Source organism: Erythrolamprus reginae, chromosome 3 (assembly GCF_031021105.1).
Source record: "Erythrolamprus reginae isolate rEryReg1 chromosome 3, rEryReg1.hap1, whole genome shotgun sequence".
Taxonomy (NCBI): Eukaryota; Metazoa; Chordata; class Lepidosauria; order Squamata; family Dipsadidae; genus Erythrolamprus; species Erythrolamprus reginae.
In genome coordinates, this window is record NC_091952.1 from 38,194,992 (window position 1) to 38,207,829 (window position 12,838).

At 41.7% G+C, this 12,838-nt stretch overlaps 1 protein-coding gene across 5 annotated transcripts in view; it reads right to left on the reverse strand.

The window, feature by feature from the left end:
* Positions 1 to 762: 762 nt before the first annotated feature.
* TGIF2 (TGFB induced factor homeobox 2) overlaps positions 763 to 12,838 on the reverse strand; it is a 48,286-nt gene continuing 36,210 nt past the window's right edge. For all 5 annotated transcript variants that reach the window (XM_070744841.1, XM_070744843.1, XM_070744842.1 and 2 more), the window contains exon 3: positions 763 to 4,173. In XM_070744841.1, coding sequence (XP_070600942.1) covers positions 3,601 to 4,173 — 573 coding nt within the window. In that variant the 3' untranslated portion in view covers positions 763 to 3,600. The remainder of the gene's footprint in view (positions 4,174 to 12,838) is intronic.

Here is a 12,838-nt window from a genome sequence, read left to right on the forward strand (position 1 = left end):
TAGCTCTGCACTTTTTATTATTTATTTATTTATTTATTTACTTACTTACTTACTTACTTACTTACTTACTTATCCATCCATCCATCCATCCTTTGATTTGATTTGTATGCCACCCCTCTCCGTAGACTCGGGGCGGTTAACAACAATAATAAAAAACAGCATGTAAATCCAATACTAAATCAACTAAAAAACCCTTATTGTAAAACCAAACATACATACAAACAAACAAACATACCATGCATAAATTGTAAAGGCCTATGGGGAAAGAATATCTCAGTTCCCCCATGCCTGATGGCAGAGGTGGGTTTTAAGGAGCTTACGAAAGGCAAGGAGGGTGGGGGCAATTCTAATCTCCCGGGGGAGTTGGTTCCAGAGGGCAGGGGCCGCCACAGAGAAGGCTCTTCCCCTGGGCCCTGCAAAATGACATTGTTTAGTTGATGGGACCCGGAGAAGGCCCACTCTGTGGGACCTAACTGGTCACTGCGATTCGTGCAGCAAATTCTTCCTTCCCACCAGGCTGGGTGCTTCCCAAGAATAATCTCACAACCGCAGAATTTTGAGGAACACAAGTATTTTATAGAACCCAGAAGGATAGCTGTGATTTAGCCTGCTGCATCTTATCATGGTGCTGCTACCATCTCTTTAAAGTCTGTTATAAAAAGAAAACATGGTGCTAAAATGAAATATTTTCATCGAATTTCATACCATTCTATTCAGACATTAGTTTCAGTACCGAAGACGATGCACTCGCTAGGCATTGTATCTTTTTAAAAAAAACTTTATTGATTAAAAAAATTTTCAAAAGTTATTTACAGTAGTTCTGCTCCATAAAGTTCAAGCAAAAGAATATTTTCTCTTTTGCAAAGTCCCCATCCCACCTGAAACAATATATTTGCATCGTTAGGACAAAGTACAGCAGTATAACAAAGAGCAGCGCATTGCAGGAACTGGATTTTAAATTTTCTTTTATACTAAAATTTCGTATCTGTTTAGGCACTTTCTACAGCCCGTTAGATATCCTGTGTATTATTTAATCACACTGGTCCCACTCTAAAGGAAATCAGTGATGTATGTACCATTAAAGTCAAGTACGTTACTAGCCAAAGGTGTATTTAAGAGGGATTTGGGACACGGCTGTTCAAGGAATTTCCATTTCAATAGTACACTAAAATAATGCCCAATTCCAAACAATAAGAAAATGAAATGTTGCTGCACATTCTAGAAAACCTTGCGTGGTTTCCTTTTAAAGGGATTTGAAAAAGAGGTCAATATGTTCACTATCCAGAATTCAATTAAGGAGGAAAACTGGACACAAGACTGAAGAATGCCCTCCAACAAAACAGCAATAAATGAACAGCTTAAGCTTTTTCCAAGGTAATTCTGTGGGCTTTTTAACAGAGGCGGGAGGAAGCACCTTTGGATTATTTTAAAGATGACTTTGGGTTGAAATGGCAGCTTTCTAGGCACAGTTCACTACATCCCATCAATGACATGGGACTAAGGGTCAAAGAGCACCAAAAAGAGAAAGGAATGGACAAGGTTATGTCCAGCAGCAATTGTGGGTTTGTATTCATTGTCTTAGTAAGTAGCACTTTCCATGGAAAGGGGAGAAGGTTGAGGGGGAAGGCACTCTCAACATTGATAGAAGCCATAAGGCCTCCCACTTGGGCTCTATTTTTTCCTACAAACCATTTATTCTCCTCCCAAAAATCTACCATGAAATCAATCACCAACTTGTAGGCCTGGTTCCATGTTCTGCTGGCCTTTTTATCTTTACTATTCATGCAACATAATAATTAGGCTAACACCCTCTAACATTAGTGTTTCTCAAGATAGATATATAGGTGTATATAATAGATCACTATTTAACTTACATTTACAGTAAAACAGCAGTATTCAAAACAGAGGTGACATACCCAGGGTATGCCATTCTTGTGCGAGGTGTTGAACTCAGGACAAAAGAGTCTATGAAAAGATGAATGCACTCTTACCGGTCTGTCTTCTAAATGCTCAAGAGACAAGCCTTGATTTCCCTCCACCTAAATCCAAAGTGTACCCCTTTTCTCTAATTCTGAATAATAAACTAATATTGGCTCCACTGAGATTATAGACATATGAACATCACATGGGAGCGAACAGTCATCAGAATTGCCAATAGAACGGAAGCCCTGATCTGCCTGACTTCCCTTCTTGGCCATGAGAGGGCACCCTTGCTCCATCAGCAAAGGAGCAACTACATTCAGCATGATGAAAGCAAGGATACAAAATATATATATATATATATATACCCAAGTCAGAATGAATTTCTTGTTGAGTTGTATAGGTAGTTTTGTCAGCGCATCTGTCAGAGATGCCACAAGATTCCCAAAGTCACTCAGAGACTACAGTTCGTGTCCAAAATTAAAAAAGAAGAAAGCATTGTTTAAAGCAACTTCACATTTTGAAAATTTTGTTTTTAGTTTCTTACTCTTCTTCTCCACACTTTTGAAATGCCCTCTTTCCAAGATTTATGGCTACCCTTCTGCCAGCATAGTCCCCTCTATCTTCTAGTTGTACTTATCAGGACAAATGACAGGAAGAGTAGACAGAAGAATGCCCTGTTATCATCATCAACAATAACAACAACAACAACAAAACCCCAGCTAAATTTCTGCCAGCACCTAAAGTGGATCATTCAAAGCACCATAATGCTTTTTTTAAAGTTTCTTTTACTGGCACCAGTATTCACAAAATGATGCTCAATTTTTCTTCCTGTCCAACAGAAAGAAGAATGCCACAATCTTTTAAAGGCTGCCAATTTGTTTTGTCTCGTCATCAGGTGTGATGTTAAGGACCAGCCACATGTTCACACCAGTTCAACAATAAGCTACAACATGGTACAACTTTGAAAAGAAAATGAGAAGGGAACAGAAATGTTTCCCTACCCCCTCCAAGGAAATTAAAAATATGTACTAATTTTTTAGAAAAGAAAAAGAAAAAGCAACGGTGGTGAAATAGCTCTTTGCTTGTCTTCCGTTATCAAAAGGGGAGTGGGAGTATTTGTTTCTGATAAATTGCTTTGGACTGTTTTCCCGTCCTAGTCCGTGTCAGTAAGTGTATCTGGAGGAGAGGGGAAGGGAGGGCAAGGAGGTAAGAAGAATTGTCTAAATCCTCCACATCGTTGTTGTTTTCTTTAAAAAAAAGGTCAAGCACTATTAAAAAAAACATTAAACCAGCAACTACATCTTCTCAGAAGATGTTCAAGTTTGGGGCCCTTCCAACAACAGCCTGGAGCCAGGAACCCCTAAACAGACCATCTCCTCCGGGCGGCTTCAGAGAGAAACTGACTGGCTCCGTAGCCTGACGCCAACCCAAAGGATGAAGTAGTGTGCCCTCCTTCGAGGGAGACGTTTATGTAAAGTTGGGCGGGCGCCTTGTATCCAAGGTCAGCTGGCAGCACAGAGGAGAATGGAGGCTTCCACTTCAACGGTTTGACAAGAAACCAGGATCACAGCATTAACTTCTAATGGGAGCTCTCACTGCAAAAGCCTTGTCAGAAAAGAAATCCTGGGGGAAAGAAAAGGCTGCCTCTCCCAAGAGGAAACCGGAAGCTGCAGGATGTTACTTGTTTTTGGGCGGAGATGATTCTCTCTGTGGCGATGGAGGCAGCTGCCCGCTCAGCTTCTGTGAGTCAAGCTCAGCTGCTCTTTGCAGAGCCACTTCCACCAGCAACTGGAAGCTGCTGAAGTCCTCTCCGAAGAGCTCGGGGGGTGTTGGAGGAGGCGTGTTGAAGAGTCCACTGGTGGGACTGGAAGCATTTGCCCGGGTGAGAAGAGCCAGCGTGTTGCCTGTTGCGTTCTTGGTGTGGGATTCCAGCTCAATCCGCTGGAGCATGGATCGTTTCTCTAGATCACCGGTCATCACAGTCAAGTTGCCAGCCAGCGGCCGAGACGCCTGGCAGATCACAGGGGGGCACACAGACATGGAGAGGACCTTGGATGTAGTGGCCGCAGCAGCAGCAGCAGGAGGAGGCACCATCAAGAGTCCAGAACCTGCAGCAGCTCCACGGGAAAGTGCTACATCGCTGGCTTTGGTGCCTCGGCGAGAAATAGTGAACTGGTTGGGGTCTTTGCCATCCTTTAGCAGCATATCAGGGAGAAGTCTGCGCCTGGCATTGATGAACCAATTGCAAATCTGGAAGAAAAATATCAAAAGGGTGGCATTAGGTATACCTGAAGCTGGAGGAAGACCTAGGGCAGTGATGGCGAACCTTTTTCCCCTTGGGTGCCGAAAGACCGTGGGCGTGCACTATCATGCATGCGCGAGTATCTACACCCATAATTCAATGCCTGGGGAGGATGAAAACAGCTTCCCCCACCCCAGAGGCCCTCTGGAGGCCAGATGCAGCCTGTTTCCCAGCTTCTGTTGGGCCCAGTAGGGTTGTATTTCGCCCTCCACAGGCTCCAAAGGCTTCCCTGGAGCCAGGGGAGGGTAAAAACACCCTTCCCCACTCCCCCTGGAGACTCTTTGGAAGCCAAAAATGCCCTCCCAGAGCCTCTGTGCAAGCCAAAAATCAGCTGGCCAGTACGCATAAGCATGTTGGAGCTGAGTTAGGGCAACAACTCACCTGCCAGCAGATATGGCTCCGCGTGTCACCTGTGGCACTCGTGCCATAGGTTCGCCATCGCTGACCCAGGTGAATGCAAACCCCAAGGTAGTGGTGGAGAGATGGCCTTTCTCTCTCAACTTTCCACCCGTAGAATGGGTGCAAATGCAGAGTAAGTAATCTATTTTACAGCTATAATTGAGAGAGAAGTTTAAAAATTAAGGGAAGGGGCAGAAAAAATTCAGTGGCACAGCATTATTTTGGGGTCATTCTTTGTCAAGTGGACCAGGTGTCCACTTGAATGATTCTTGCAGCCTTATTTGAAAAGAAACCATCACAAAAACAACACATATGATAGAAAAAAAAACACTGTGCTCTTTCTAATGAAATGAAAATGACTGAAGGTGAGAAAACAGAGCTCTGTTTCATCACCTTCAATCATCTTCATTACAAAGAGCAAGGTTTTTTTCTATCGCTCTCTGTCTTCTCACTTTCAATCATCTTCATTTTTATTTCAATAGAAAGGGGAAGTTTTTCCCCTATCATATATGTTGCTTTTGTGACGGTTTCTTTTCAAATAAGGCTTCAATTTCACCCGGTCCACTTGACAAAGAATGACCCTTTTTTGGTTGTGTTACCCTCCTGAGACAGATTACCGGTAGATTGGGACAGATGTGCAAAATTATTTACTATTATCTATTTATAAGAACAGGTAAGTTAAAACTTACTCATTTTTTTGCCCTGGACTAATCCATTTTTTTTGACATACAAACTATCTTCACAGCTAGTGTGGTCTTCAGCTTAAAATATTTTTTTAACAGGAACTTATATCTACATGTAGTTCTCAAAGTCCAAAATTTCAGTCACTAAATGATGCAGTCATAAGGCTGCTGTTGTTAACAGAAAGTTATGAGTTATGAGTCTACGGAGAGGGGCGCCATACAAATCCAATAAATAATAATAATAAATAATAATATTTAAGTGGAGACAGTCCCAGGCAGAGGTGTAGGGAGGCCCCGCACATTGATGGGATGCTGCAATGCAGTTCAAAGCTACAGCCGCCCCTTACAGCCTCAGCCACCAGGGCCAACAACACAGCACACAACTAGTGCACCGAGGAAGCCTCGGCTATTCCATCTAGCCCAGCAATGGTTAGGATTACAAGTGTTCTGCAATTTATTTATTAGATTTCTATACCGCCCTTCTCGAGAGAACTCAGGGCGACGAACAACATTAAATATAACAATATACAAGAAATCTAAAATTATAAAAAATTACTAAAAAAAACACATTTTAAAAGATCCCATATACACTCACACACATTCATCCAATCCAATCATATCTAGTTACAGCCAGAGACAATCTCATCACTCACGACCCCCATGCCTGCCAGCAGAGGTAGGTTTTTAAAGCTTTATGAAAGACCAGGAGGGAGGAGGCGGTATGTATCTTTGGAGGGAGTTCGTTCCAGAGGGCCAGGGACACCACAGAGAAGGCTCTTCCCCTAGGCCCCTCTAGTCGACATTGTCTGGCCAAAGGGACCTGGAGAAGGCCGACTCTCTGGGACCTAACTGGCCGCTGGGAGACATGGGGCAGAAGATGGTCCTGAAGATAATCTGGTCGTAAGCCATATAGGGCTTTGTAGGTCATAACCAGCATTTTGAATTGTGCCCGGAGACCAATTGGTAGCCAGTGCAGCTCACAGAGTGATGTTGAAATGTGGGCAGATCTTGGCAGTCCCACTATAGCTCGCGCGGCTGCATTTTGCACAATTTGTAGTCTCCGAACAGTCTTCAAAGGCAACCCCATGTAGAGGGCATTGCAGTAATCGAACCTCAAGGACGTGAGTGACTGTGAGACATTCCCCCCACTCACTTTTTTTCTCCCTCCCCTATGCACTTTTGCCCGCCCTGCACAGCAAAGCTCCGTAGTGGCAGTATCACTGCTGGGGCTGAAGTAGAACCCAGGGCTGTCAGAAGTCTCAGTCAGCTGCCATTGTCTCCAGGCTCAGGGCCACGTCTCAGCCACTGAGAAAAGCCACTTCAAGCTCAAACCACAACCAGCCATACCAGCATCCCTGTGCAAAGCAATTGTCCCTGACACCCTCCACTCCCCAAGCTCTGCTGCCCCCTACTGACCTTCGCTGCCGTAACCCATTCTCCCACACTCTTGTGCCCCATTTCTTCTTCAAGCCAAGCGCCCCATTCTTCCTCCAAGCCATCCATCCCATTCTTACAATCCTCCAGAAAACTGATCTTCCTCCTGTCTTGTGGGACCTTACCCAGTTCTCATGAGAACAGGCTCACAATATCAGAAGAAATGGCGCTCACAATTTGAGGAATGGTTTTCCGAAGCATTGCCAAGAACCGGGTTCTTGCTGTTCTTTCAAACTGTGTGCCTGTTCTCATGAGATCTGTGGAAGACCAGAAGGTTTCCAAAGGATCTTGGGAATGGAACATGCAGCTTAGAGGAGGAACGGTAAGCACAGCTTGAAGAACTACACAACAGTCAGTGGGGCACAGCAAAGCTTGTAGAGCTCAGGGAGCAAGTGGAGCTTTGCGCTGGCATAACTGGCCATGGTGTAGAGTTTGAGTAGGTATTTCTCAGTTGCATCAACAGTGCTGGGATTAAAGTAGAGCCCTGTTGGGGAAGGGGTGTAGGGGGGATGAATAGCAGGGGAGTAAGAATACAGTACTGAAGGTCTTGGGTCTCTACTTCAGCCCCAGTCCTGTCACTGCCACTACTTAAGTGCTGCTATGTGTTGTGGTTAGCTCTGACCCAGTTCCTGCCCCAAGGAATGTGCAAGTGGATGTGGGGGAGACATCCACATGCCGCAGGTCTGTTTTGCTCCCGATTGAATCTGCCAATGAAGCCTCCTCTGACTAAGGCAGCATGAGTGACAGGGAAGAGGGGAGTTTGGCAGACAGCCCAGGAGGAGATCAATCATCTGTATCATCTTTGGATTCTGAACAAGAATTAATGACACATCCGTGCATGCGTAGAGTGATGCATAGGAGACAACAACTAAAGGATTATTACAAGAGAAAATGAGGCCACCTGTGGTTGGGTGGGGCTCCAGTAATTAGGGCTGCTGCTATAAATAGCAGCATGTGGGTTTGGCAGTTCTTCAGGAATCGTGTGTTGCTGTTTTCTGTACTTTGTTGATTTTTTCACTTTGAAACCAAAGCAGAGCAACGTGTGTGTGTGTGTGTGTGTGTGTCTCACTTCATTGGAAGAAGGGGTGTGAAGTTCCTTCACAGCTACCAGCTAAGTACTTAATGACTGCTTAAGGTTAATTGTACAGACTACCTGGTTGTTTTGGGAAGAATGCTCTTTGCAATACAAAAAGAGTGCTTTGTTTATTTTGAATTTTGTGATAAAGAACATTGTTTTGAATTTTCAAACGTGTGTGTGCCTGCAATTTGTACCCTTGAATTTTCGGGAGGCTTCTACCAGAGAGCCCGGCAGAACACTATGTAAGATAGTGAAAGAGAATAGGCTGGTTGGAAGAAATTGCAATGCAGTTAGATGTGCAGGCAAGCTGCCAAGTGTCTGGAATTTGATCGTGTGAATGTGGCTGCACTACAATGACCATAACTTCAGGCTAGCTTGTAAGTTCTGTTTTTTGGCACCATTAAAATTTCAAACAGCCATTGAACAAATGGTCATATGTTGAGAACTACCTGTATATGAAATAACCAACTTAACTATATTCATGCACTTTTCAATTAAAAATAAAATCTTTTTGTTCCCCCAAAGCTATCTAGCTGTATACAAGTATAGTATAACAATGTCCTTCCTCTCAAGCACATGCTCCCTCCACTCCACCAATCCACTCTGGGGAGGACAACCCAAAAATAAATTTCAAAAACATCACAGTGACACTTTGGCCAAGTACCACTAAGTTAGATTATGATCCCGCTATATAAAGTGCTGGTGAGACCACATTTGGAAAACTGTGTTCAGTTCTGGAGACCTCACGTACAAAAAGATATTGACAAAATTGAACGGGTCCAAAGACGGGCTACAAGAATGGTGGAAGGTCTTAAGCATGAAACGTATCAGGAAAGACTTAATGAACTCAATCTGTATAGTCTGGAGGACAGAAAGAAAAGGGGGGACATGATCAAAACATTTAAATATGTTAAAGGGTTAAATAAGGTCCAGGAGGGAAGTGGTTTTAATAGGAAAGTGAACACAAGAATAAGGGGACACAATCTGAAGTTAGTTGGGGGAAAGATCAAAAGCAACATGAGAAAATATTATTTTACTGAAAGAGTAGTAGATCCTTGGAACAAACTTCCAGCAGACGTGGTTGGTAAATCCACAGTAACTGAATTTAAACATGCCTGGGATAAACATATATCCATCCTAAGATAAAATACAGAAAATAGTATAAGGGCAGACTAGATGGATCATGAGGTCTTTTTCTTCCGTCAGTCTTCTATGTTTCTATTAGGCTTTCCCAATTCCATACACATCATTCTCCCTTTAATCTCATCCCCCAAAAGATAACTTTCTGAGCTTTTGCAAAGTCCTTAAAAAGTAGCAAAGAAAATTGAAATGCACACATTGAAAACAGGGGTATATATTTTAAAAGTCCCTCACTTAAGAAAGCACGCCATATAACTAAAAAGCACCATTTACAATTTATTTTGCATCCAGGAAAGCTTTAAGAACTCTGAACATGTTTTCAGGATTCCTTGCAACAGACAGAAGGGTTTTGTAAAAGAAAATAAAAAACACTTCCATTCAGGTGAAGCTCAGAATAGAAATAGACTTTATGATTGTAACACCATGATTACAAGACAAACAATGCAGGTTTGAAAACATTCTGCATTCCTTCCACCTGTTTTCACTTTGAGGCAAGAATAGGGCTATTCAGTTGTCATTTGAATTTCTCTTTTTCTGTGTTACAAGCTGAGATCTGCCCAGCCAGCACAGGGTAAAAGCACAGAAGACTTCTTCCAAGATTCCTGGCATACCTTCTCTCATGCCAGATAGTTGAAAAGTGAATAAGAAGTATGTCGGTTGTTTCCTTTGTATAGGAGAGAGCATTGTAGCCTACGATCACACATCTTCAAAGTTTCAGGCTACTTCTTCTCAGTCTTAATTTGGCAACTTATTTATTACTCTCAACTAAAGGCTGATTTTGTAAAAACAACAACTGCCTGCCCAAAGTTTGTTTCATACAATTTATCTACAAAGAGATTATCATTCCTTAATTGGTGTGAGATCAAAGGGACCTGAAGGTTAATTCTTTTGTCCAACTATAAAGCCTTCAGATTCAACACCAGGTGACTCACAGACACATCTAAGCTATCGGCAGGTGATCCACTCTTGCTTCCAGGTTACCATTTCTACCTAGCCAATTCTGACAACAACCTTTCTGTTTGTTGGGAAAGGTATGCCTGCCTTATTAAGATTTTGAGATCTTCCAACATCAGCTTGCGGTGAAAGACTACAGAAATTAGGGGGTTGAGCTTGGAAGAAGGGCTATATTAAAATTATATACAAAATTATATATGCAAAGTATGAATAGAATGGAATGGGATAAATAGAATAGAATAGAATAGAATACTTTCCTAAATACGCCCATGTCACACCAACACTCCGCAGTCTGCATTGGTTGCCGATCAGTTTCCGGTCACAATTCAAAGTGTTGGTTATGACCTATAAAGCCCTTCATGGCACCGGACCAGAATATCTCCGGGACCGCCTTCTGCCGCACAAATCCCAGCAACCAGTTAGGTCCCACAGAGTTGGCCTTCTCCGGGTCCCGTCAACTAAACAATGTCGTTTGGCGGGACCCAGGGGAAGAGCCTTCTCTGTGGCGGCCCCGACCTTTTGGAACCAACTCCTTCTAGATATCAGAGTTGCCCCCACCCTCCTTGCCTTTCGTAAGCTCCTTAAAACCCACCTCTGTCGTCAGGCATGGGGGAATTGAGACTCCCCCCCCCCTAGGCTTATAAAATTTATGCATGGTATGTTAGTATGTATGATTGGTTTCTAAATTGGGGTTTTAAATTAACTTAAATATTAGATTTGTTTACATTGTATTATTATTGCTGTGAGCCGCCCCGAGTCTGCAGAGAGGGGCGGCATACAAATCTGATTAATAAATTAATAAATAAATAAATAAATAGGACAGAACAGAATAGAACAGAACAGAATTCTTTACTGGCCAAGTGTGATTGGATACACAAGGAATTTGTCTTGGTGCATATGCTCTCAGTGTACATAAAAGAAAAAGAGACATTTGTCGAGAATCATGTGGTACAACAACTTAATAGTGATTAACAGAATTTATGTTCATTACAGTGCAACAAAATCTGAGGTCGTTCAGGATTAGTAAGACATGCAATTGATTACAAAATGCATAAGCGGGGATATAACCTGAGAAGGGGTGAAAGACACCAATTTAGATATTTTAAATGGTGACTATACGACCATAGCAGAGAATCTGGCTCCCAATGGCTATTCATAAACACAACGACCAAAACTGCATCTTGCATATTATAAATACCAATTGCTAGGTAGGAATAATGAAGTTATTGCTCCAGTCCAGAGCAATGAACTTCCTGAAAACAGATTACTGGCCACTTTGGGACACAGAATACTTATGACTGGTATACCATGTACAAGATATACTAAGATATTTATGTTCTTATGAGCAAAGCCCAATTTTCACTTGATAGAAAGAGTAACAGACTATAAAATGGCTGTCTCTAGTTAGAACCAAGTTTATCCTTGCCAAACTGTATATTCTGGAATAGAATACAAATACTGGTAGTTAGAATATCCACCCACTTACATTATTATTGTCTATTCTATCTCCTATATAAAACCACTTATTCCCTAAGACGGGTGCTCCTCATGCAATGGGATCATGGTTCCCAAAATTCTCAAGAGATCGATTGAGGAAGGCTACAAATGTCATGTTCTTGATGTCACATTCCTGGATGGTTTTCCTCCCAAGAGAGTAATTTGGTCTAAGTAAAGGCAATTTAAATTATTGCAGGGAGAGAAAACAGGGTTAAAGCATGCTAATTGGCTGATATAGATTAATGGTATTATTTTCTGGAAGATCAACCTTATTCATCATACTTTTTATACAGGTCCTCAATGTGTGTGTGTTTTTTAATCCATCACAACAGGAAGACAGATTGGTGTAAAATAAAACAACAGTTTCTAGCATCTTCTTTTTTTGCCTCAATTTCATGGACCTGTTGATGATTCCACTGGCAAAATTATTATACATTTGAGCGGAGTCCTTTCTCAATGTCAGCAGATTATGTTGAACAGTGTTTTTTTTCGAACGCCATCACTCTTCTAAACAAATAATTCCCTCAACACTGTCAGACTTTCTACTAAATCTGTACTTCTATTCTACTAGTTTTTCTCATCATTCCTTTCACCCATTTCCTCCCATGTTGACTGTATGATTGTAACTTGTTGCTTATATCCTAAGATTTTTATTAATATTGCTTCTTCATTGCTTATTTGATCCCTATGACAATCATTAAGTGTTGTACCACATGATTCTTGACAAATGTATATTTTATTTTATGTACGCTGAGAGCATATGCACCAAGACAAATTCCTTGTGTGTCCAATCACACTTGACCAATAAAAAATCTATTCTATTCTATTCTAATGTGCTGTACTGGGTTACTTACTAGTTGTACTCTCAATCTGCTTACACAAGGCACCGCATTGATTATTATTATTATTTATTAGATTTGTATGCCTCCCCTCTCCGAAGACCCGGGGCGGCTCACAACAGTAATAAAAACAATATAGCAGTGAAACAAATCTAATATTAAAAAACATATAATGATGTTGTGTTTATAAAAGTATATAAATACAGGACACTTGGTGTTGGTGGTATTTCACCCCCTCAAAGCTCTCACATCATGGAATTCTGAGCCACCTGAATATAAACCAATGGCAGCACATCAATCCATTAAATGCATCCAACTTGGCAGTAAATGAATAAAATTGCCAAGACTCTCCTGAAGCAACACAGAAATACAAATATCCCCTCCTCCGTGAGATGGAAAATTAGTTTTCAGACTGTTTCTTTCACAGTCATTAATATTTATAATACAAATAGTTGACTTTTTTTTTTAATTTCTTCTGCAAAAAGTAACTTATATAGATTTCTATCATGTTTATATTACTTGTTGTAAGCCGTCTTGAGTCTCAGGAGAAAGGCGGCATAGAAATTGAATTTAAAAAATAGAATAGAAC